Source organism: Polypterus senegalus, chromosome 14 (genome assembly GCF_016835505.1).
Source record: "Polypterus senegalus isolate Bchr_013 chromosome 14, ASM1683550v1, whole genome shotgun sequence".
In the NCBI taxonomy this organism is placed as follows: domain Eukaryota; kingdom Metazoa; phylum Chordata; class Cladistia; order Polypteriformes; family Polypteridae; genus Polypterus; species Polypterus senegalus.
The window spans coordinates 109,851,172-109,878,981 of NC_053167.1; the positions used below are offsets into that span (position 1 = coordinate 109,851,172).

General features: G+C 36.6%; 1 protein-coding gene across 2 annotated transcripts in view; it reads right to left on the reverse strand.

The window, feature by feature from the left end:
• The window catches only part of LOC120514212 (guanine nucleotide exchange factor VAV3), a 307,554-nt gene that overhangs the window by 80,656 nt on the left and 199,088 nt on the right, over positions 1-27,810 (reverse strand). For both annotated transcript variants that reach the window (XM_039734454.1, XM_039734453.1), the window contains exons 11-16: positions 15,881-15,949; positions 7,968-8,054; positions 4,985-5,070; positions 4,751-4,883; positions 1,828-1,937; positions 72-173 (exon numbers count right to left, since the gene is read on the reverse strand). In XM_039734454.1, coding sequence (XP_039590388.1) covers positions 72-173; positions 1,828-1,937; positions 4,751-4,883; positions 4,985-5,070; positions 7,968-8,054; positions 15,881-15,949 — 587 coding nt within the window. The remainder of the gene's footprint in view (positions 1-71; positions 174-1,827; positions 1,938-4,750; positions 4,884-4,984; positions 5,071-7,967; positions 8,055-15,880; positions 15,950-27,810) is intronic.

Genomic DNA, 27,810 nt, shown 5'->3' on the forward strand with positions numbered 1-27,810 from the left:
ACATTAATTATATGTTTACTTTGCACACTATCATTATGCAAATGTTCTTTTGCGTCTTCCTATAAGCCTACCTCAGAAGCATATTACAGGAACTGCAGGACGTGATCCGTTCAAAAGTGTGCATTTTAAATTCATGGCAATTCCAATTTGCATTTTCAGGTCTGATGTTGGATCTGTAAAAAAAAAAAAAAAAAGACAGAACTAAGAATTGTCCAGAAAGATGTTAACATTCACGTGATATTTAGTTTAAAATAACTGTTCAGTTAAACAGAATTCTTTAATTAAAATAGCACTATTAGGAAGTTTAAACAACAGCTTATTATAATTTAAAATCAAAATTATTGAGAACTTAGATTTCATATACTGAACTACTCCCTGCAACAAAAAAATGAAATAATGATGAATTATGAGGCTTTGTAAATGCAAATTCTAACAAACATAATACAAATTTAATAAAATGTAGCTTTTATGTAAGTCAGTTTAATGAAAATTGCAATTTGACACTTAGTGCAGGAAGTACCAGCCGAGATTAAGAATGCTGAATTTGAAAGACACACTAATTATCCTTTGTTTTGAAGGCCATTATTAAGTGACATTAACGGATGGGGTGGGTGACTAGTTGGCCTTGACATTGTCTTTTACAACTGACTTTTGTGAAATTTTGTGAAAATTGCTGGGATTTTTCTTTCTCTTTCCTCCACTGTTAACTGGCCATGTCATAATTATGTTAATAAACTTATATTATCTCGATTTTCTTACTTACTGTGACTGAATTTGCTTGATTTTACATGTATTCAAGATAATTAGAATTTTCATGTATGTAAATGATAAGTGGTTTCATTATTTCTGCCAATGCACTAAATCTTGCATTCAGAATCATGAGTTCAGTGGTGAGTGAAACATAAAAATAATTTGCTTTTAAATGTATTTGCTCAGCAGATACTTATATCAAAAGCGACTTACAAAATAGGTCAATATAATCAAGAAAACATCAGTCTGGAGGACTGTTTGGGAACAAGTGTTACAGAACAAGGTTGCACAATTGATCATGACATGGCACAAGTGAAGAGCTAAGAACAAAATACAAGCAAGATACAATCCCTAGGTTACAAAAACCTAACAGCTAATATCAGTCAGACAGAAATTCACAGAAGAACAGATTCTTCAAACGCTTCTTAAACACATTAATGGAGTCAGAAGTTTGAATGGAGGTGGACAGCTCATTCCACCAGCCAGGAGATACACAGGAGAACAGTATGGAGTGCTTTCCATGGTATCCCCCTAGAGGGGCTGGTGAGAAAAGAAACGCTCTGGCATCTTTAATGAGACTGCTGCACACATGACCTGCACTAGGTAAGTAGTAGAAAAAGGATTGGATGGATGGGATTTAAAAAATATTATTTGTGCATTGGATTGGTGCAGGACTGTTTTCTGCCTTGTGTCAAGTACTGTCAGCACAGGCCTCCATCCCACAAGAGCCCTGTACTTGATTAAGTAGGTTTTTTCAAAGCAAATATTGTTGTCCGAGTAAATCAGAACAAGCACACACTTTCCTGAAAAGACAATTTCATGTTTATCAGATCCACAAATAAATATTTTAGAATTTGGCAGGGCATCCTTGTGGCATAACATAAATGCCAAAGCTCATTTCCAGCCTTCTACCTTTGAATCATACAATAACTTAAAATAATACAGTTTTGAATATGTATAATTATGGTCTGGCGATAAAAGATAAAAAACTTTAGGTACAATTTTGGATACAGATTGAAGAGTTAAGTTAAAAGGGGATGAAAATTAAAGAAAGTGTAATTTAAAGACGATACTCACACTGCCATTCCAAACTGTTCCAGCCACTTCTTTTTCAGCTCCTTAGTTTTAAAAAAGAACTCAAACCCATTTTGCCCTTGGATGTGCGTGAGGTAAAACCCATAAGACCACTGTGAGAAAAGAGATTTGCATAAGTTACATTGCTTTGTGAGATTAATGGTGTTTACAGTAATGAACTGTGCAGACATGCAGGGGTGCAATATCAGGCTACAAGTTCTGAAATGCACAGTTAAATACTACAGGCCTTGACATTCACTTAACTAGGCTGCTTTCTGCATAAAACACACACGCTGGAACACGACACAGCATGAGTCAAGAAACAAGGAGTAATACAACCCACTTTCTCAGTATTTTGCAGAGAAACAACTCTTTACATATTGTATCAAACAAAGGAAAATAAGACTGATTGGAAGTCTGACATGCTGTAAAAAATTATTGCAATGGATTTGACAAAAACGGAACCTTTGATATGGTGTAGGAATTCATTCATTATGTCTATTCAGCATTTATCACAGCTTCAATCAATTTTTTTGGGCAAAAAATATTATTGTTTAAACATGAACCAAAGCAAAGGAAACATTCTGTATCAAATCCTATAGTGATCTTTTCTGGGCTACTTTAGCTTTCAACTATCCTAGGAGAGACAACTTACTCGAAGCAACTTTCTTTCAGGCATTTATTTACATTTGATAGACTCTTTTGACTCCACCAGACTCACCTCAGCTCTCTTAGTATTTATTAAACATTCAGAAGAAGCGTTCACAGACCTGCTCCTGGAAGGCTACAGTTTACATGGAATTTTATCTTAACAAAACACTTAATTTAATGTCAGTGTTGTTGTGAATTGAGCTTCTCATTTAACCAAGGCTTGATCTGGGTTGCTGTCTTTTTTCTCCCAATTAACGATAATGCACTTGTTTTGTGTTTTGTCAATGTAATAACTTTCAATGAATAGGAGTCTCCTAGGCTTTAATCTTATTTTACTTTAATTTAGAAAAAAAAGCTTAATTTCCACATTGAAAAGAAAAGAAGTTTAAAAACAAGGCATTTCTTCATTGGTAGTGGCTACCCTTCTCTTATTGTGGGCCAGGCCTTCACTCAATCCACTCTAGGAGGAACCCCAATAATGAAACACACAGCCTGCTGGTCCTCACCATTCTAGTCTAACACCAAACAAAATTTCCAAGTTTCACAGACACAGACTTCTAGAGGTGCCTTATCCATAGCTCACTACACAGAGGTGAGCCACGTTCCTCACCAGGCTCTTTGATATGTCACCAAGAATCCCCTTGTAGCTATTTACTCTAGTAAATTCAATATTAAACAACAGGCCTCTTGCCAGTCTAAAAGTCTTATTTACTACATTTCTTACAGGAAGTGTCCATCCCATCTACATAGGTGAAACAGGGAGATGGCTTGCAGATCGTATCAGGGAGTACACGTTCAAGCCGTTAAAATTAAAGACCTTATAAAGCTAGTTGTAGAGCGTCCTATCCCATGACCATAACCACACTGATCTCTCTGTTTGTGTTCTTTCACAGAACTTCACAAACACTTTTCAAAGAAAAACAGGAGAGGCTAAGCTAATTCGTAGCCTGAAATCACATACCTCTCTAGGTCTCAATGACTGACTAACTTTATAATTCTCTCTTTATCTTCTCTGATGGCAGCTTTTTCTCACCTACTCTCACCTTTCTCTTTTATCTGTCCTGGCTTTGCTTCCTCCTTCCCCTCCTTTACTGTACATGTTACTTGCTCTTGCCTTTTCAGGTGCACACATGATAAAGGTTTTATGGCTGAAACATTGTATCTTTTACCTACTTTACTTTTCAAGGTGACTGTAGCCTTTAACCTTTGTTCTGCCTTTGCAGGTGCATACTGATCCAGAGCTACATTAACTCCAATTTATTTCAATATACTTGCTAGTTAAACATTTTATTTATTTACTTTTTATTTAGCCAAAAGTTGCAAATGACAAGAGATGACAGATAATCCATTAAATTAAATCTTTTAAATTAAGAAACTACTTAATACAAATAAATCAAAAGAAGGGCTGAAGGGGTTCTAATCCTTGTTTACTTTGTTGAGAAGCGGACAATACGAAATTATATTTTCAATAAACCAAAAAATGGTTTATAATTGAAAAACTGGATGAAACAAAAGCCTGTATAGTGGTGCAATGATTAACTCTGCTGCCTGAATGCTACAGAATCAAAGGTAAGAATCCTGGTCCAGTCATTGTGTTTGAAATGTTCCTTCTATATCCTTCATTTTTCCTCTCACCTTCTGAAGACTTGCAGGTTAATGTAACTGCTACTTTAAATTAGTCCCCTAGTGTGTGTGTGTGTATTTATGTGCATGAGTGCCTTGCAATAGGCTCAGGGCCGTCTTAAGGTATGGGCACAACGGGCACTGGCCGGGGACCCCAGGAGCATAGGGGACCACGATGTTTCTGATGCCTATGTATATTTCTGATTTGCTATCAAAACAGGGGCATCAGCACACTACTTTGCATGGGGGCCTATGACAGTGTTAAGATGGCCCTGGGGCTGGGCCTCTGGTTCCTGCATTACATCCTGTGCTACGTAGATGAGCTCCAGCCTCTGCCTCCATGAAATGAGTTAAGTGAGTTAGTTAAGTGGTAAACATCAACACTGCACTGACCTAATGGACTTTTACATTCCTATTCTATTATAACCCTTCTAAACAATAATTAAATCTGAGAATTGAAATCATTTATTTCAAAAAGATAAAAGCAACCTTTGATAAAGCAAAGATTTCACACTAAAAATGTATATTTAAAGAACTAAACTAGATGTTCATAAAAGAAAGCTGTACTTTTTATGTTTCAGTACATGCAAAATACTTGGAAAAAAAAACAAACAAAACAAAAAGCACATCATTACTCATAATAATTACTCACCTTTTTGCTTTCTTTTTCTGTTGTTGGGTTATCAGTGATTTTAAATTTGTGCAGATCAATTACCTCTTTCATTTCATAGTTATCCCCACGTCTTTTACATACAATGACTGCTTTGTCAAACAAAAATATGTGCCTGTATACATTACAAACAGAAAAGTTAACTTGGTATACCATATCACTGAGTTATGGCAGAAAGAAAAAGTGTCACATAACAACAGCAGACACAAAATCTACCTGTCCTGCTTTGAACGTCTGTCCAATGAAGACACACGGACTTCACCGTCAACTTTGGGTCGTCCGTAGTTTCTAAGGGACTGATTCTGTAACAAATATAGAAATATTAAAAGGAGGATTCACAAAGCAATATTGAACTAATTTTTCATTTTTGATCAGATTTTGTTTGTCACATATAAACACACCGGGCTATGCAGTGAAATGCAGCTCAGTGAGGGGCTCATACTGTCCAATAAAAGTAAAAAGTATACATGAAAAACAAATATTAAATATTTAAAAGGTGCAGATTAAAATTACTCATGTAGCTGTAATTGTGTAAAACATATAATAATTATTAAATAAATATTAAAAGATAAAAAGAGTAAATACAGGTAATAATTTTACAGTTTTGAAGAATAATCATTTGTTATTTTTATCACCTGGGAAATAATGAATTCTCTGTTCTTGATTTGCACATGTACCTGCCAGATAACTATTTAAACTAGCTGCGAAACAGAAAGAAGAGACCATCATGATCCTGACTACCTTGGTAATGCACCTTTTATATACAGAACCCCATGATGTACTCAGCTGAGCACACAAGTCTCTACAGCACTGAATGTTCCTTTGTTGAACCTTTTCCATACCAAGCAATAATGCATCCTGCAGAAGGGTAGATGAACGTTAGGACTCATTTTGACTTTCTGAATTTTTTCAGCAGTCTGAGATGATAAAGGTGCTGCCATGTCTTTCCCACAAGAATGTCTGCATGTGTGGACATATTAGGTCTGTCCTGATGTTGATTCTTAAGTATTGGAAATACTCAACCCTTGTCACTGTAGTACCATTAAAATAAAAGATGAACATACTCAACTCTTTCCTTCTCATTCTCCCTGCTGGAATCCAGCATTTCTTTTTTTTGCTGATGTTAATGGACTGTTTTCTTGATACCAAAGCTTAGGGCTTCTCATTGTTTTTTGCAACGAGGCAGCTGTGTCATCAGCAAATTTTACAATAGTATTTGAGCTGCATCTAGCTACACAATGAGGTGTGTATAGTGAATAAAGCAGGGGACTAAGAACACACCACTGGGGGTACTTAGGATAATGGGACTGGAGATGTGTTTTCCCCACTCTGACTAACTGGGGTCTAGCAGACAAAAAGTTCAGAATTCATAGTGGAGCTAAGACCCAGATTCTGTTTTGCTGCTAGTCTGCTGTGGACAATTGTGTTGAGGCCTGAGCAAAAGTCAATAAACAACGGCCTCACATAGCCATTTTTAACAGTATCCCAGTGAAAAAGAGTAGAGGGCATTACAGAATACCAAAGACAAGGTCAGTCTGATTTAAAGAAAAGGACTAGGAGAAAATATATAGTCACAAAAACAAAACCAAGGTAAAAACTGTCAAGACAATGACCATCAAAGCCACTAGCAATAAAATAAGAATCAAGAATGTTAAAAATGGGTAGGATACTGTATCAGTACCAAAATTAAAAAGACAATTGCACATAATCGCTATATAATATTCAATGCATGGATGAGTTGGGACCATGTGACCTGACTTTTTTACATGTTTCTAACATCAATGAAATTAACATTCTCCTACAAAACCATTTTGTTTTTATTATGGGCGCCACTATTTTTAGGAATATTTGAGGACAATTGTTATGTTGTTTCAAGGCAAAGCCAACTAGAAGTGTATGGAACGTAACATTTCCAGATCAAGAATATGAAGGTTGTGTCATGCAGTTCCTGATTTTCCTTAATTGAATTCTCACAAAAAAACTTTGTGTTCATTCTGTGTTGTTTTTGAATATTTTTAGAATTTATGGTTAAAGATTCAGGCACAGGTTGCGAATTCTTTTTAATTTGTTTGTTACCAAACTTTCTCAAACTATTTCTTGACTATGATTTTTGAAACATGTCCTTAGCACTTTTTTCTTGACTAAGTAGTGTGACAAGAGCTTCAGAGCAGACTGGAAGAAGAGTGACAGGAACAGGATCAAAACAGGTAGATCAACAACCACAATCCACAAGCAAAAAAAAAAACAAGAGACAAAATTCATGGTGAAAAATTCATAAAAACAAGGTCACAACCAGAGTAATTAAACAAAACAGACTGAGCAAAAAGTCACATTGAAAAAAAAAAAAGGGTTTTCTATCTGCTACTCCGATGATGATATGCACCTTTAGCTTACCATTTTTCCCTGTCATGTTGGTTACCCTAAGGTCCCGACCTCGGATGACATTCCCCTAGCTAAGCAGGCACTTGTCCTAATGACAGGACTCAAACAGCAGCCACCTCGTAGAAAATAAAATGGCGGTCGAAACAACGCAAAATAAAACAACCAATAAACTATGCAGAAAAATGAAAAATATAAAATATAAATATAAAAATTGAATTCATGACTTCAAAAAAACCAAAACAAGTGCATTATCATTAAAAATGCTTGAGATAAAAGCAAACAAAAATACTAATGATTTCGAATCATCATAATTGGTCTTCTTGGTTCTGACATTTGGCTTGAAATTTCTGACTTAGCTAAATCTCCTGATTCCATTTCTTGTCAAAGCTGCTACCATCTTGTGCAGTCAGCACATCATGTAGACAGTGAATAGAAAGCAACTAAACACTTATTTTTTTTAATTAGGAAGATAAAAATAAGCAACAGTAAAACTAAAAACAAAAAAATATACAACCTAAGAGTCTAAGGTATCGATCAATGAATCTTTACTTTAGATTGCCCCTTATAGAGCACAACTTTATTAGTTGCTGCAAAAAGCAAACAACAGACAAAATAGAACATCATTCAAAACATCATTAGTTATAAGAGATAAACTTCTCTACTCAAATGAAGACAAACTGGCAATACATGGGAGGAGACGGAAAACATAAAGCAACAGTACAATACAGTATGATCAGGGTCAATTAACCTGGTACAGAAAACAACTGCTGATATACAGTAGGTGACAAATCTTAATACGTTTATATTTTGAGCTTACCAAGTTTTCAATGGAAAGCTGAAACTGGTCAATCTCACGCAAGGTTTCATTGTCTCTTTTGACCTCATTAACATATTGTGCTAGATCCTGGAAGAGAAAATATACTGTTAAACAGACCCATTAAACAGATGACAAAGGGCAAGCTAAATAAATGGCATTTTCAAGTTGGTACAGCAAAATGGCACAACTGTTAGCACTACCACCTCCATTACCAAGTGTCATTCTTGTGTGGTGTTTGTGTGATCTCTCCATGCCTACTGAACTTGAAGTTTTCCCTGGGCACACTCTTTCACATCCTGTTTTAAAAGATGCAAGTTAGGTTAACCGGCAGATCTAAAGTGATCCCATTTGAGTATATACTTGAGTATGAGTGGGACCTGTGATAGACTGGCATCATTTTCAGAGCTGGTTCTTGTCCTGTGCCCAATGCTGTTGATATAACTTCTGGCATTATACAACCCTGATTTGAATTAAACATGTTTTAGAATGTTACAGTATTTAATATTCATGTGGGATTTTGTGAGCTTATCCATCCATTTATTAAATTAGCTGATCATGCTTGCTGCTAACAAGGCTGCAAGGGAGCCTAAGTTTACTCTGGCAGCACAGGATTTATGGTGAGGCCGAAGTCTAGACAGGACACCAGAAAACTTTCATATTGCAGAGTTACCATTTAACCTAACCTGTACATCTTTGGGATGTGGGACAATGTATGAGATTAAACCTTTTCAGCTGACAGATTTCAGATGATAGGCCTTAGCCTTAAAATCCTGTCAAGGTGAACAGAAGTGTAGTGTATTCTGGGAAAGCTGAAAGGAAAACCAGGATTTAGTACATTTCCCTTTAGTTCAGCTTTTGGTCCCCATGGCAATATAACCTTGATTTTGTGATAATGATTCAGTAACATTCAGTGCGTTTTGAGAAACTGTAAGCTCTGCTAACAGTAAGCCAGGTGCTCATATTGAGGGAGAAGAGCATATGCCTTTATTGGACTTTATTTTCAAAAGGAGTTTTCTCTTAGTTTAGTAGCTGATATGGGCACAAGAGCGTAAAAATTTGATGGACGGGATGACATCATTCAATCCACCAAACTCATTTTTTAGCTAACAGGAAATCTGTCCCAATATCTCATCCAGATGTTTCTTAAAGGTCAAGTATTCTGCTTCAACTCCATATCTGGGTTGTTTGTTTCAGACATTGAGAGCAAAATGTAAATTGAACAACTTATTTTATGTTATTGAATATAAGCACAATTGTTTTGTTATATCTGTGTCTTTTGTGAAAGGGTTTATTTGATATTTGGACATCAGTTAACATTTTGTCATTATTGCTATAACATGAAAAAGTTTCTATTTTAGGCATGTTTCAACATTTCTTGCCACACATTTCCTGTCATCCTACATTTACAGAAATCGTTGTAGACACAGAACACAAATGAAATGTATGTATTTCAAATAACAATATATTATTTACCCCATACAATTCCAGACACCTCACTCCGAGAAAAACAGTCTTCAGCTGTGAGAATTTTGTGTCTGACTTCAGCTGGCTCAGTGGGGGATGTTTGAGCAGGACGCCTGCTGCCAGTACTGATTTTGCAAAACAAAGGTGCTAATGAAGAGATGTCAGGGAGTTTAAGGTGGCCCAGCATTATGAATATTTTCACAGGCTTCAGGGATTCTAGCTGTAATGGACCTTCGTGTTTTAACTGCCAGAAACTTAGAAAAATGCCCTCTCTCTTTCCGGCAAGAAATGTTTATTTTCATTTTTAATTAAGGTTATATAATTTGTAACTAAGGAACTTAAGTGTCTTGCTGCTATGGACACACCCAGGTTGTATTGTTTTTATTGCTTATAATTATGGCTATTGGTTTTGAGACAAATAAATATTATTTTTAAGTAAAAGCTTAAACCAATATTAATATGTACTGTATGTGGCAAATAGATAGATTATGTATTTATTGCCTAACTCCAGTCCCTTCAGGCTCAAGGGGACAGCATTGAGAAGCCTTCTATTGGTGGCAAAAATAGGTTGAAATAAAGGCAGCCTACAGCACTAATCTCTGTGGCACTCTGTCATTGTCTGTCCATCCTTTTGTAAAATATACAGTAACTAACATCAAAATAATGGTAGGTACATAAATAATTATGTAGTATGTAAGTTATGAAAATCACACTTCTCATTTGCATAAAAAAGACATTGATATATTTGTAACACATTTTAGGTGAAATTTTAAAACAGATTTACTCTAGGCACCGGGTGACACTTCATATTGTTAAAGGTAATTCTAGACACAGAAACTAGAGACAGGATTATATATTGTAAATTGCTTCAGCACATGGTGACGGATTAATGAACAGTTCACAGTCTGCAAATGTTCACTTCAAATTTTCAAAAGGCAGAATTATATTCACACTGAAACGGGATGGGGAAAAAAAGAAATAAGAATAGGTTCAGGCAAAACAAGTTGTTAATGTGGCACAAGCTGCATGCTGAGCACAGAAATTTCTGAGATTATTCTTCATTTACATAATTACAGACTGCAACATCCACTGTACAAACACAGAGTTTCACAAGACAATCTCTTTATATTGTTGATCCGTTTAAGGGCAACATGACAGCAAATGCAGCTGAATGCAAGAAGGTTCATTGTATTATCCTTCATTTTTAATTAGTGAACTGAATGCAATATCAGGACTTCTTTATTCGACAGGTAAGTGTTCTGCGGAATTTCTAATACCCAAACATTAAAAAAATAAACATTTTTTTTCAGATACTATTTTTATATACTGCTTCTGCTGTCATTAGGATAGTAAAAAGCAATAACAGTAGAAATGACTGCCACTCAGATCTCATAAGAATGAAACTTCATTCTTCAATCTTCAGCCATTTAGACAGACAGGTAGATAAAACTTTACAGAGTAGGTACTAGATTTGTCTACCTGTGAGGTTGAAATTCATTGTGATGTACAAATATTATAAGTACATATTTCTATATATGGCAGTTCAATGTACACATTAATCTGTAAAATAACATTAGATAGATAGATAGATAGATAGATAGATAGATAGATAGATAGATAGATAGATAGATAGATAGATAGGGCATTGGTCTCACCCCACCTGGAAGTGTAGCCGGATGTCGGTAATCAAGCACCTGGAGCACTTCCGGTACCCAATAAAGGGAGCCAGCGACCACTACTCAGGAACCACAATCAGGAGAAGAGGACGAGGTTGCCAGGGATGAGTGGTGGAGGAAGAGGAAGTGCTTTATTACTTTGAGTGCTTAGTGTACTGTGCTTGGGACTGTGTTGTGGCTGGGGGATTACAGGGAAGATGTGCCCTCCAGCTCAAGAGGAAATAAAAGTCTTTTATTTTACACGTGCTTCCGTGTCCATCTGTGTCAGATCAGGCACCTATATAGCGCCTTTTCTTACACTGGATTTGTCTACCTGTGAGGTTAAAATTCATTCTCATGTACAAATATTATAAGTAAGTATTTCCATATATGGTAGCTTAGTGCACACATTAATCTATAAAGTAACATTAGTTAGTTACACTCACACTACATTTATACATGATATTGAGTTTTTGCCAGCAAAGAGGAGTGTTGGTTTCTTGAGTGGGACCAGTGTTCTAATCATTTTGGTTCAGTTCTCAACCTGATCACTTTCTACATGCAGTTGGTATATTCTTCCTTAGCTTGACTGAACATTTTCTAAGTATTTCTAAGTATTTATGGCTGTGGGCTTCTTACGGTCCCAAACCCCTTCATGGTTTAAAAAACATTCAATTAGCTTTGTAGCTCCAATTCTACAGGACAGTTTGGAAGTTCTGTTTGTGAGGCTCCATTGTTCTGGATATTCAAAACCAAGATGAAGCCCCGAATGTTTTCTAGGACTTTTAAAATGCTGCTCAAGTTATTCTGTGTATTGGACTGGCATGCTGTTAGGGATTTGTTGCTGCTTTGCACCTTGCCCAGCACTCCCAGGAGGTACATTGATGTTACTTTGTCTAGCCTTATTGTGTTGTACTTTGTCATTTACACTTTCATGGACTTGATTTGCTCCATTTGAACACTTATTCTTTATGTCTAACCTGCTTCCCTTACCTGTCTGCTTTGCTTCTATTGTGTTGCTCATTTTCTTCTCTTCAAAAGCACCTTACTATGATGCTGGAGGTGATATATTAAATAATGGTGGCTTCATTCAGTAACAGATTGAATGTCTGCCGAGCATTCTGGATGCTACAGTAAATGCATAAGTGCTTGCCTCAGGCCTGGAAAACCTCCAAAACTGACTCTATGGTGAAGTGTACACAACAATTACTGCTTTTTTGTGTTACATCTGAAGGTTAAAAATATCAAGGGCAGGTAGACTACTGTGATTTACACTTCTTGCCTTATGTGTTAGAGCAAAGCAGCCGGCTTTAAGGAAATAATGAAAAAATGTGAAATAAAACTTATATTGATTTATACAGTTATATACAATAGATATATTATGCAGTTGATGCTTTTAACTTGCACAATGATTCTAAAAACATTCACTGAGCAAATTGTTAGGAATATCTATACAACTGCTAATCCATCAAATTAATTAATCATCCAATCATGTGGCAGACGTGTAATGCATAAAATCATGCAGATGAAGGTCAGAAGCTTGATTTAATGTTCACATCAAACACCAGAAAGAGGTAAAAATGTGATATGGGTGATTTTGACCGTGGCGTGATTAGTTAGTTCCAAACGTGCTGGTTTTAGTATTTCTGTAACTGCTGATCTTCTGTGATTTGTACACACAAGACTTTCTAGACTTTAACTCAGAATGCTGAGAAAAACAAAAAAAAACATCAATTGAGCAGTAGTTTTGCATATGGAAATTCCTTTGCTGATGAGAAAGGTCAGAGGAGAATGGTCAAACTGCTTCTAGCTGAAAGAAAGACTGTGGAAACTCAGATAATCACTCTGTACAGCTGTGGCGAACAAAAAAAGCATCTCAAAATGCACATGTCGTTGAACAAAACCTACCCAATTTTCCTCACCTCCCACCCTACCTCTATGCCGGAAAAAATATTGATCAGTCTTGAGGCCTCAGACAGCATCTCTGTAATATATAAAACCTTTTTACAGTCCCTCCCTTTCAAAGATCCAAAAGTACATTGGGAAAAGGATCTCTTACACAACATTTCAGAAATGGAGTGGAAGGTAGCAATGCACAGTATTCACTCGAGATCCATATGCGCAAAGCATTCAACTCAAAATTATTATTTCAAGCACATCTATCTCACTTAAAATTGTCTAAAATACTTCCGTGGCAAGATCCAACCTGCGAACATTGCGGTGAAGTACCAGCCTCATTGGGTCACATGTTTTGGGGCTGCACCAAATTAACATCATTCTTGACCAAACTCTTTAAATGCCTATCAGACAGCCTTGGTGTCACTAGCCCTCCTAACCCATTAACAGCTGTGTTTGGTGGACTCCCTGATGGGTTTAAGTGGAGAAGGGCAAACAAACTGTGATTGCTTTCACTTCACTATTAGCACGTAAACTTATCTTGCTCAACTGGAAAAATCCAAACTCACCTATTTTAAGTCAGTGGGTAACTGATGTATATATACTATCTAAAACTGGCAAAAATCAAATTCTTACTTAGAGGATATGTTCAAAACTTTTTCAAAACTTGGCAGGATCTAATCAATAGCATTTTAGAATAAGCATTTAAATTAAGGAAGCAGGTTCTCTCCCCTCTTTTTTTACTTTATTTTTATTAATTTATTAATTTATCTATTTACTTATTCTTACTAGTTTAACGTTTTACTCCGCTGGCCTAGCTCTCTTTCTCATGGGTGGGGTTTGATTTGTTTTGAACTTAGTTTTGTAAAACTTGACTTATTTGTATGGAATGTTATTTGATTTTAAAATCAAAAGAAAATAAAAAAGCACAACATGTCAAATAGTGAGATGGATGAGCTTCAACAGCAGAAGACCACATTGGATTCCACTCCTGTCAGCCAAGATCAGAAAGCTGAATCTACAGTGGACACTGACTCACCAAAACTGGTTAGCTGAAGACTAAAAAATGTATGGCCTGATGAATTTCGATTTGTGCAGAGGCACACACACATAGTAGGGTCAGAATTTGATGTCAACAGCATGATTCCATGCATCCAACCTGCCTTTTGTCAACAGTCCAAGCTGTGAGTGGTGGTATAATAGTGTGCAAAGTGTTTTCGTGGCACACCTTGGGCCTGTTAATACCAATCATTCATCGCTTGAATGCCATGGCCTATTTGGGTACTGTTGCTGACCATGTGCATCCATTCACAGCTACAATTTATCTTTCTTCTAATGGCTATGTCTAGCATGATAATGCACCATGCCACAAAGCATGACAACGAGTTCAGTTTTCTTCAGTGGCCCTCCCAGTCTTCGAATCTGAATCCAATTTAACACCTTTGGGATATGTTGAAATGAGATATTTGTAGCATGAATGACACATATGCTGAAACTGCATGATATATGGACCAAAATCTCAAAGGAATGTTTCCAGCACCTTGGGGAATCCATGCCACAAAGAACTGAGGCTGCTTTGGGAGCAAAACAAGGTCCCACCCAGTATCAATATGATATCCCTATCGACATGCTCAATTAGTGTATGCATTTTTACAAAAGTACAAAATAATCACAAGTTGGGCTGTAGTGACTGATCCCTCATCCAGTGTCTGTTCTCGGGGCTGGTGGGATAGAAAATTACCTCCATGACACAGAACTGGATTAAGCGTGTTCAATAATGGATGGAAAGATTACTGTTCATGGTTTTGAGTATCAAATATCAATTGTGCTTTTAACATGCTCATGCACAGTCTGAAGACCTTGGTAAATTGTCTTTGTTACAGTGTGATTTTCAAGTTACTTCCTGAAGTTGTCTCAAACTACCTTTATATTAAAATTAAGTTATTAGCATTTGATTAAGGATATAGTTTTAATCATTAGCACAAGTTATAAGGATAATGATGATATGCCTGTGAGGCCCATTAGAAAAAGGTCTTTGGCCCTCTTGCAAGTCATAAAAGGCAACCAAAGGAGGTTAGAATCAGGAAGGGCATATGGTCGTAAAAAATTATGCTCCAGCACTTCCCAAAACTTGGGGAACAACCATCTAACCTGGCTAAAGCCAGAAAATGGCAGTTAAAAAACACCCTGTGCGTGCTGGGATAGGCTAATGTCATTCACGACCCTCCTCAGAATGAAACAGACTTAGAAAATGGTATTTGGTACTTTTTGTTATTTATTATAAAAACTAGAAAAGTTGGAAAAGTATTACATTCAGGCACATTCAAGAACTTATTATTTTAAAAGCTGGCCTAATTTCAATTCTAGTTTAATATGTTAAAGAGACAGTTCACATTTGCATGTATTTATGTGTTTAATTGATTCTACAGCATTCCTTTTTGCAAGTTTTTTAATTGAAATTCAACAGACATATTTTGATATAATCCATTTCTCACAATACTTAATTATTTATGACTTCTATCAATTTCATTAGTTATCACTCAACTTCATTAGGGAGCACTACAAAACCCAAAGGAACAGCAACCAATGCTACTCAATAATGAAAATTTTCTTGGGAAAACAAAATACAAAAGAAGTTAAAAAATTCTCCAGGCAAAGATGGAAGGCCTGCAGATTTGTAATAAATAAAATATATAAAAGGTGCAAAGAGCATCTTTTAATATGAAAGCCACACAAGATCCAGATCCCTTCCATACACTTTTTCAATTGTTTTAAATGCTCATTTATAAGCCTTCATCAGCAGGTTTTAATTCACCTTGAGGGAGTAATGAATAAAGTAAAAAGGTGACACTTCAGATAGGAAAAGAAATTTACTACACGATGCACAACAGCTCTTACCTTCATGGCATCAAGGGCCATCCGTAATTTACTCTTGTCAGCAGGATCATGAGTGTGCTTGACTAATTCCTGTTGAATGAAAATAAACACCATAAAGTCAACAGTAATAGTCTGAATCCAATTAGTGGGAGTTTGGCTTTGATTGAAAAATAAAATTGTTAGAAAATAAGGACAGGAGTCTATTTTGAGTGACCTTCACTCTTAATTCACAATTAGAAATTGAAATAAGCAGAACAGTAGGAAATACCAAAAAAAACAACTATTCTGGAATAATGTGAATGTCTATATCTCTAACTTACTGTACACAGCATCAAAGAAAAGGGTGAAAATGTGCGTATCTCAATGACAAGCTTCTATGGGGGCCGAACTTTTATGCGGCTCAGCTCATAATGCAAGAAGTTAAGCAGTCCAGCAATAAGGAAATGTAATAAGCAGCAGCTAAAAACAAATGAGCAAATATTACACTGTTAGAGCTCACTGGGTTTTTGAAGTTAATGGATATCCAGCAGTACAACAGCCTAAAGCATGTACAGTATACAAACAAGATATATAAGGTGCAGGAACAAATGGCATGCAGTCTCTAACTAATGAGTACATTCCAGTGAGTCCACTTTTATCGCTAATTTAGGATGAGTCATAAGCAACAGCAAAATGCGAGATACCTTACTCATTATTTCTTACAGACATTCTGAAATAAAGAAGCCACAAATTGGGCACAAATGTAAAGGAGGTGGAAAGAATTTGGAAAACTAAGTCATCAGAAGTCTGGGACATTTGAAACTGTACTTAATTTCACTTATCCATTAGCGAGGAGTAATTATGAAAGGACCAGAAGTTCATCCATTCACCATTTAGTTAACACATGTACTGTATAGAGATCATAAGTCACCAAAGTCAATCGTTTTTACTAGGCTTTTCATAACAGAAGAAGGCAATACCGAAACGTATTAGAAGGTTTTAACCTTCAATATAAGTATACACATGATGTAAAGAGCAATGCTGGCTGGTAAAGAAGTCTGAAGGAAAAAAAACGGCTGACCTTGCATATGGAAAAAATAAATGACTCCAAACATTAAAAATGAATACCATGCCATAATGTATTGCTACCATTATTACTTTTCTTCCTAACGTAATTGCCAAGCCTTTTTATTTGCAGTTACCTATAAGCTTAAATGGAAAAGGTGTTATATAAATAAAATATATTATTATTAAACTAATATTAAATACAGTAGTACATTACTCCACAATTCCTCCCTTTTGGCTTATTCAGAACAACAAATGCAAATAAAACATTTTTATCATAAAAGTTGCTTCTTTCTTTGGCCCAATGAGTCATTCAGACTTAAAATTGTCTTCATGTTGTCATCTTCTTCCCCCCAACTTATTTCTGCCCCTCTAGACTCAAAGAAACCCTAAGTTTTAAGTCATTTTGGATTTATGCAGGACATTACATTCTTATGATTTAGAGTAAACTAATAGCTGTCTTCATCACAAATAATCATGTTAGGCATCAAAACAAACTCTCTAAGACACGTAACCTTCAATAAACAAATAACAAACCTTAATCACTGGAAGTTTCATATTCAACGAATGGCCTTTCAATCTTTTCCTGGGGTTTTCTCATCTGTTACACAATCTTTTTTTATTGATGCTAAGATAATGCAACAAGACATGCAACAAACTGAACAGTATTATATGAAAGCAGCATCAGCAGAGTGAATTATAGTGACTGAGATTGCAAGGCCCCAATGTCCATCCCCGTGATTTCAAAGATAATTGAGAAAGGCCTACCTGCAGCCCACATCCACCAAACTTATTCCCAACATGTCTATTGAGTTGTACCATACGGAAATGATTGGGTTTTATTACTATTGTGAACATCTTAACGGAAGGAGCAGCATCCAGACTGGCAAGAAGGTTGATTCTTTGACCAGCTGGGAGACTATAATGGAAGGATTATGTGGATGGAAACATGAATCCATCTGGGATGATCGATGGTTTGTATCCCAGTTGGGGTGAAGAGATGGTGAAAGGACTGGGAGAGACATTTTATCAAGAGTGCTTCATCCTTCAACACAAGAGATAGCAGTGCTCTTCTGGCTTGGTTTCAGATTGGAAATCTGCAGGGTTGCCTGTTGCCTTGTAGTTCAGGAAAGTAGCCCTATGTGGGTCTTTAAGTGCCACCAGGGGACACTGCTGGGAGAGGATCTCCCTGCTTTAAACAAAGTCTGCATTACCCGGGAGTGCTTTCCTCATGCAAAGTCATGGCACCAGAAGGGCTCCTGGGTCTGGTATAAAAGGAGGTTTTTCCCTTCACTTGCTGAGTCAGAGTTAGGAGGATGAAGATGACACTCACTTAGGAGGAATGCAGGGAGATGACAAAAGTACTTAAATTTGGTGTATGCTTGGAAGTAAGCCTATTGAGGTATTGGTATTTATTAAAACATTATTTTATCCTGGATTTGTATCTCAGGTGGTTGTCTGGTGCTCATGATTCTGGGCCTCCCCCTAGTGGCCATACATGTTATCTCAGACTTGGTCTTCATAATAGAAAATTCAGCTTCATTGTGGTTTGGGAGATAAAAAACAGTATTACAGAACTTTTTTCATTTGCTCAAATTTCTGTAAAGCAGATGATTATTATTCAGGGGAAGCCTTTATTCCAAATAATCTTGGTTTTTACTAATTTATGTGGCACCAATATAGTAATGCTTACATTCTGAACTTTTAAGCATTAGATTCAAGCAGTATTTATTTTTGAGTTACCCAATTAATACATCTTCTAAATGCATACAGTAAGAATAAACAGATAGGTGACAATTATTACATCATTATAAAAACACAGGCTGAAACCCCAAATTCCCCCTTTTTAGTTACCATACAAATTCACCACTCAGTCAACCATGAAATTCTATTCAGGGCCTGAGTCTGTTTCTTAGTAGTGACCCAATAAAGCTACAATATTAAATCCCAGAGACATGCATGTTGTGACTAACGTTGAGTGAATAAGAGTGTGTGTATGTGAGAATGAGCATGCACTGTGATGGTCTTGGGTCTGTAGCAGGGCTATTTCCATCCTAATGCTTGAGGCTACTGCAATAGTCTTTAGCTCCCTGTAACTGTGTACCTGAGTAAAAGGATCCAGCAAATGAAATGAAATGACAGAAAACAAATAATCCCTCCATTTTCTAAACCCACTTCATCTTGAGAAGGGTTTTGGTGAAGATGGAGCCAATCTTAGCAAGAATAAGTCATAAGGCAGGAGCAACACCTGAACAGGGCACCAGCCTATCAGGGGGTTAGTGCACGTATATAAATACACACAAACACACACACACTGGGGCCAATGTAACATCACCAATCGACCTAACCTGCAAGTCTTTGAACTGTGGGAGGAACCTGCGCGAACACAGGGAAAACATGCAAACCAAAACATATTATAGAGAATGGTACTTTATCCATTTACCCAACTATTTTTAAATCTGCTTAGTCCATAAATGGTTAATTTGAACAGTCAAGACACAAATGCTTGGACTGTAGGAGGAAACAAATAGCACTTTTACATGCCAGTTATGGACTGGCAGTGCATTTCTTTGGAGAATGAATAGCGATGAAACTGATGAGGTGCAATTGTTTTCCCATATGTGTGCTGGCATAAGAAAATAATGATGCACTTTTTTTATTACTTTATTATTTAGTCAATCTGTTTCATCAGCATCGGCATGTAGCCTTGGGTGGTCCACACAATGAGCTGTATGGCCCTGCCAAATTTGTTTGGGCTAGGATGCTAGAACAACTAACAGAATCAATCAACTCTTTTCTATATCTATATTGTTCTTTACAGATTTGAGGGCAGCAGAAGTCTGTCTGGGCATCAATGTGTAGAAGGGTGACCTTGGACAGTATGCGCACTTACAAAGCCATCCTCACCCCATCATGCCAGTGTAAGTCTGCCAATTATTCTAACTGCATACTGTCAGTAGAAAACACAAGATTTTTGTCTATTATTAATTTAATTTGAATCATTGCTTTTATTTTGAATATTGTATATTCTGTACATACAGTTCATGATTATCAAATGCATTAATTCAGAATTTTTAATTTTTTTTAATGTTTGCCAGTACTGCATGCTATGACAATAAAGCAAATTACTGCAACAGAAATTCATTCAGCAGGTCTGCCAGAAATAATTATCACACATGATGTTTTTCTCCAGAGGGATCCATTTCAATAATAAAATGAAATTTAAGTTGCAGTGTGGCATTTCAGCGAGACATTCTTTGATGAATTTTACAGTTATAGCACCATCTGCTGATAACATTTATAAACACTTTCTTTCACATTTTGTACATGCTACACAAATGAAAGGGGTTGTCTAGGGATATTTTACTATACAAATACGAAGTGCCTAATAATGTCGCTCCTGCACAAGATTAAGTATCTACTCTATATAATTAAGTGTTTAATACGTTAAGTACATCTTTGTGTATATATACTGTACAATAATATTTCAATATTTAATATAAGCCTTTTGTTTCATTTACTGTATTTGTTTTCAATTATTGTATGGCATACTGAGTTTTTAAATGAGTGTTCTTGATAAGAGTAAATATTGTGGCCAGCTGCAGGAATGACAGCTCCACAAAAGGAAAATTTGGGATGCCAACTGGGTTGTTTCGTTTAATTTTGAAAAGTCCAACAAAAATAAATGTACTTGGAAATACTTGCCCTCCAAATACTTGGGCTGTAATATACTAAATAAACTGGATGGTTAACCACCTGTATCAGGTCAGTTTCTTAGGAGCAGTGTCCAGCAGGTAGCTCTTACCAAAAATGATGCCTCCTTCCAGAAAACCCAAGCTTTTATAGAGTGAACCGGAAGGGGTACAGTCATTTACTCTCACTGGGCAGTTTCTCAGCCAGTTGGAGGGAAAAGGAGATGACAATATTAATAACTGCATCCCCTCTCATCTGCGAGTGTTATTACATACCTCAACAGAGACTGTAAGGAGACCGATGCACATGAGTGGCAGTACGTAAATTCTACATGGTCTAGCAAGGGGCCCAATGTCCAAGATTTCTATCTTTCAAGCAGTACAAATGAGTTCACCTAATTCTTAGTCTGCCTTCCAGTATTGGCAGCCTACCTTTTCTTTTGTCATGTGTCTAGATGTATTAATAAACTGGATACACTGCAGCGCTGGCTGGGATTATTTCTTAACATTATAGGAGGTTACTTGTTTGTGCAGTTTTGAACACCACATTACAAAAAAGACATTGCAACCCCTGAAGCTGAGCAGAGTAGAGCCACCAAGTGCCTCTCGGAAGTTAAGGGCATGTCCTAATATGACAGGCAGAGAGGATTAAACCTGTTCAGTCTCAAGCACGGAAGACTACATGGGCACCTAATTCAGGTCTTCCAAATTCTCAAAGGCATTGATGAAGTAGATTTATCAGAATCCATCTGACTAATGGTGAATCATTGAATGGTTAAAACACCAGTGGAAACTAAGGGAACATGCATTTAGTAAAGAAGCGAGGAAGCACTTATTTAGTCAGAGTTGTGGGTATCTGAAACAAACTACCAAGTCATGTAGTTTGAGCAGAAACCTTGGCAACTTTTAAGAAGTGATGAGATATTGGGACATTTTAGCTATTCTCTAAACAAAACAGCTGTATGAACTGGTTGGTCTTCTCTCATTTGTCACTTTTCTTATGTTCTTATACATAACTCCAGTTTGCTAGAAAACACCTGCTTGTTATTATTCTCAATCACTGAGATACATACATTTACAACCTTCATTTCTCTGGAGGTGGGTTTAAAGGTGGGCTATACAGCTCTCTCTTCCTGTCTACCATCCCAGCTTGGAACCAATGGCCCTTTAGGATGTGTGCCTGCTGCCATTTGTGATTGTGATCCATCTGTCTCTACCTCCCTGGGCTGGAGTTTACTACAATTCACGCTGTCTCTAAAGAGCATCTGTGCTCCTTCCTTCAAGCCTGTATTGCAACACACCGCTTGGCTAGCAACATTAATCTTAAGGTGATTAAGCAAGTTGCCTATCTTGTAGATGTAATCTGTTTGGAAGGGGCTACTGGGAATCCAAACATATATTCATGTTAAAACAGCAATTTTCTAAACAAAATAAAACTGTTATAGAGAGAAGCATTATGAAAGCACTCTTCAGCAATGACAAATGGTATGTCAATGATGTCAGAACAGAATCTACATTCCATGGATCAGTTCACAAGTAAAAAACAGTAAGACTCAAGGACCAGGACAATATCATTTTCACAGTTTAGCAGATCACACCAGAGAACTCAATTTAAATGCAAATGTCGCCAAGAAAAATCCTTGAAATTAAATTCTGGTAATTGTGTCACATAGCTCTTTCCGTTTCATTACAATAAGCCCAACTATAGTAAAGAAAGAATAAAGCTCACAAAGTGGTTGCTGCTTTCACACTGATTGACACAGTACACATTTCTCCAATACCACATTGTGATGCCCAAGTTTCCAGCTGCTGGCATACTTGTCCTTGCACCCAAATATCGAAAGTCATGAACCAAAATGGACTGGGTGATGAGTGCACATAGTAGTAATGCAAGAGTAGTGATTTTTATTTTCAAAGTGTCCAAATCAAAGTACAGTTCTTCTCTAAATAAAGTCAATAAATAGTCCAATAAAAATGGTGTTCGTGAAGAGGATTAGACGCACCAATAAATAATCATTTCAACACCAGTTAAAACCAGGAATAAAACCACATACAGGTATTATCTTCATCATGGCCCCAGTGCTCCATTCAATGTCTCACCTTCAAGGGTATACTCAGCTGGGCGGAGACTTCCAGAAACTGAAGGCAACCATTTTTGTTGTCTCAGCCATCATCCTTTGGCATCTGTCGGGACCCACTCGGAGCCTGGCTCCATCTTCCATATGCCCTCATCAGCATCTGCAGGATATCTAACAGCCTATGATTCCCCCATGCTCCATCCACTCAGCATGGCCAATCTCCCCTAGAAGCGCCATTCCCTTTGCTCTCCTATGACTGAACCGCCTCGTCCTCACAGCACTGGCCTGTTTCCCTAATCCTACTCTCTCTGTCTCTCTAGGTTCCTCTTCCCAGCATTTTTTCCCCTTTGCTCTCACTCATGGACCCATTTTATCCTCAACGATTGCAAACACGGTAAAAAATTCACGCAACTCTGATGAAGGATAGCCACATTAGGCACGTGTGAAAACGTTAAACAGAATTAACGAAATTTCTCATCAAGAATCTCCGCGGCCAAATGGCTTTTCTCACACACATGCACACACACCTACACTCACAGGGACTGCGCAGCGTCACGGTTTTTATTTTTAAAAACAAATATGCATTGCCATGGCCCCCAAATGCTCTACACCACACATATCCAAGGTATCAAAAACCTGAAAATATTTTCAGTTTGGTAATCTATGTAAATAAAATTGTAAGCCATTTGGATGTTTGTTTGTTTACTAGTCATGCAAAAATGGCTGAACTGATTTTCACAAAATTTTAAAAGTGCCTTGATTTTGGTCCAACTTAAAATGCTGTCAATATGTTGTATTAGTAAGAACAGCAACAATAGTAGGGGGCAACTCAAAAAACAGCAATGATGTGGAGACTACAATTGCCATCCAAAGTAGAAAGTGTGCTAGGATGATGTCTTCAGCATTTATAAAGTTTTGTAGCGGTCAAAGCGAAATCATCACAAGTATATACAGCGCTTTCTTCTCAATTAATACGGCACAGTCTCTCAGGATTACAGCTTTGGTCTAAGAATATTTCTTTTTGTCTCATTGTGGGTTGTGTTTAGCAATTTGAATTGTCAAAAGATAGCTTCCCCTGATTTATTTATACCTAGGCAATGCTGGGTACTCTAGTTAGTAATAACATAGCAAGATTTCTCAGAATTTAGGATCGACAAAACCCATTTCTATATAACCAGTTAACCAACTTCCATGATTATATTTGTGCATTACCCTTATTAATAAAATTATAACATCCTCTGTTTATCTTTTGAAATTTTCAGCTTCAGTTAGCGTTATATTTTGATTTTGCACATTAAAAACCTTATTTTAACCCTAGAAAACATCTTGTCTGTTTGTTTCTTCAAGAATCACTGATTTTCACGAAATTTTGCATGTCGGTTGCCGTTGATACTACCTAAAATGGGAGAGCAACCCAAAAACTACAATATTCCAGAACTACTGAGTTGATTTTAATGAAACACTGCATGTAGAATAAATCAGAACCAAATTAAAATCCAGACTACATGGTTATTTCAAAAAATTCATTGGAAAGGACAGTTGTAATGGGTTAGGGATTGAAAAATGAATCACTCCAAAATGACTGAGATGAAAGTCATGAAAGTTTGTGTGCATATTATGGTTGATACAGTTGAAAATGTAGACATTAAGGCCTTTCAAAAGATTCATCGAGAAGCAGGGTTATAATGGGGGATGGAGAGGGGGAGTGGCATATGTGCAAATACCAAAACCTCCTATCACACCAAAACTGTGCAGCTGATGGTAATGAATTATTTCATATCCACCTGTTTCTTGCTACTGTATGAAGTGTGTTCTCAGGTCGACAACGGTTAAGAATCTATTTATCTGTGCAGCTAACAAAAAATATATACATGTACATATTGTGTTTAAGGAAGCCTTATGTGCTTTCCAAGATCCCAACATTTGAAGTAGTGTCCATACTATGATTATAACTCTCTCTTTACATTTAAAAAGCCTTGCAATGAGGAAGCATCAAACAAGGATATAAGGATAGGAGGAAGTGGTTATCTTAGAACAAAATTATTTTTCTGTAGAAAAGTAAACAAGAAACATCTTAAGATGAATATACGGTGATAATGATAATGATAGTGAGTGAGAATGAGAGCAGAGAACCTGGTAGTTACCAGAGTTGTCAGACAGGTTGTGCAAATGCTGAAAGGGTCCACATATAAAAAACATCTGCTTACTTACCTTAACCCATTATTCATATGTACTCAGGGGATGTTGCTACTTTAGCTAGTTCTCTTAAAAAAGACACTGCCATCCATCAGTTAATCTATACTAATAAAAGGCAAAGCCCTAACTGACTGACTGACTGACTGACTGACTCATCACTAATTCTCCAACTTCCCGTGTAGGTAGAAGGCTGAAATTTGGCAGGCTCATTCCTTACAGCTTACTTACAAAAGTTGGGCAGGTTTCATTTCGAAATTCTACGCGTAATGGTCATAACTGGAACCTATTTTTTCGTCCATATACTATAATAGACTTCTGGTCGATGGCCATGGGAGGCGGAGTTACATTTAGTGCCTGCCCATATAAGGCCGTCCATCAGTGGCAACCCAAAAGAAACACTGCCGCTAAATATTCACGGGTGAAGGACTGTGCTTATGCAGACGAAGATGGAGATGGTCAGGGTGGTGTTTGGCACAAACTCAGCGAAACTGTGAGAGAAACTTTTAAGTGCCGGGTCTTAGCTAACATTAAATACAGCCGTGGACATCGCACGAGATGGCACCAGCACAGCTGGGAACCTTCAATGCATGTACACCGAGCGCTCACGTGAACTGACGCGTGCACAGACAAAAGCAACAGTTCCAAAGAGTGCTGAACAAAAAACAAATTACACAATTGAGAAGGCAGCAAAAAAATATGAAGCGTGTGACACATGCAAACATATTCATAAGTGCAGCTACTGCGGAAACAAAGCACATGGTGGAAAAAGTCAATGTCCCGTTAAAGGAAGACAGTGTAAAAAAAAACCTGTGCATGCAGTATGTCACGTCTCAGATAAAGAGGAAGACGAGCTGTTTATTGATGCAGTAAGAAACGAATCGATGAATGAAACCTGTTATCTTTACAACGATTGACAAACATGAAATGTAACTTGAACACAACACATCGTACAAATACGAACCTGCTTGAAACAAATAATGATAATCAAATCCTTGATGACAGCAACACTCATAACACTCACAAAACAATTACTGTATATTGACAATCATGTTACGTTATTTTTAACATGTTCCTTTTTCTTTTTCATAACTTCTTTAAGACACTACTTCTCCGCTGCAAATCGCGGGTATATATATATATATATATATATATATATATATATATATATACACCCCGATCTACATATTCTAAAAATAGACAAACCACACGCCGTGACGCAATGGAAGAGGCTTCGCCTCTAGTGCCGACGACCGAGGTTTGATTCGAGAGGGGGTCAAAACTTGAATATATAAAGTCAGCATGTCGAAACTTTTTCTGAATATATAAAGTCAAAACCTGAGTATATAAAGTCAGCATTGTCAATATATAAAGTCAAAACTTGAATATACAAATATATAAAGTCAGCAAAACTTGAATATACAAAGTCAGCGTCGGAATTTATAAAGTCATTCCTGATTATATACGTAAAGTCAACATCGGAGTATATAAACTCATTCCTGAATATATAAAGTCAAAGTCAAAATATATTGATTGAAACGACTCAGGCACATTTTTAGTAAACTAAAAAAACTGAAATAAGTTAACAAAAACGTATTCAGAAAAATAACTTAAAAAAACAGAGTTCGGTTAATGTTTTGAAAATGATGCATGTGCCCTGCCCAGGATTGGTTCCTGCCTTGCGCCCAGTGTTGGCTGGGATTGGTACCAGCAGACCCCCGTGACCCTGTGGTCAGATTCAACGGGTTGCGCTGAAATGGACTTTATATATTCAAGGATATTCCAACGCTGACTTTGTATATTCCAGCGCTGACTTTATATATTCAAGTTTTGACTTTATATATTCTAGCGCTGACTTTATATATTCCAGCGCTGACTTTATATATTCAAGTTTTGACTTTATATATTCAGAAACAAGTTTTGACTTTATATATACTGATGCTGACTTTATATATTCAAGTTTTGACTTTATTTATCCTGACAGTGACTTTATATAATCAAGTTTTGACTGTATATATTCGGGAATGACTTTATATATTCAAGTTTTGACTTTATATATTCTGACGCCGACTTTATATATTCAGAAAATCAATATATTTGCCTGTTTGGCACCCCATAGTGTGTGTATATGTATACATATGTTTATATATGTGTGTGTGTATATATATATATATATATATATATATATATATATATATATATATATATATATATGCATTTGTGTGTATATATGTGTGTGTAAGTATGTATGTGTGCATGTATATGTATGCGTGTATATGTAGATATGCATATATATATATATATATATATATATATATATATATATATATATATATATATATATATATATACTGTATATATATATCAGCAACACTCATCACTCACAGCAGAGACAAAACAATTACATTGACAATCATGTTACGTTATTTTCAAAATGTTTCCTTTTTTTTCATTACTTCTTTACCACACTACTTCTCCATTGCGAAGCGCGGGTATTTTGCTAGTATAAAATATACTGAGAAGATGTGACTGGGAGGCACAGTATTTACTGCTGCATTTTATGTAACTGCAAAGCTTTGGTTTCATGCTTGACCTAGTCACCATCTAGGTGGATTTTATCATTTCCATAAGATGTCAGTGTCAAGTGAATTTGCCTGTATTTACTGAGCCAGTGTGAGTGAGTAAGGTTGAGTGTCAATAATGGTGCCATGTAATTGATATTTATCCTCCTCTTACATCATATACTTCTAGCATATTTTCTGGCTTTTGTTACCGCACTTGTTTCTTCAACTTAGTGTTGTTTCAACCTTTTGGTCTCTTTGATTGCTGGATTGTGGGTTGTCAGTGAAATTAAAAAGGTAAAAATGTGCCTTAGTGCCACAGAGGTTGAGAAAGATAGGATTTTCTTTACGCATGCTATTAAAAAAAATAAACAAGCAACTTG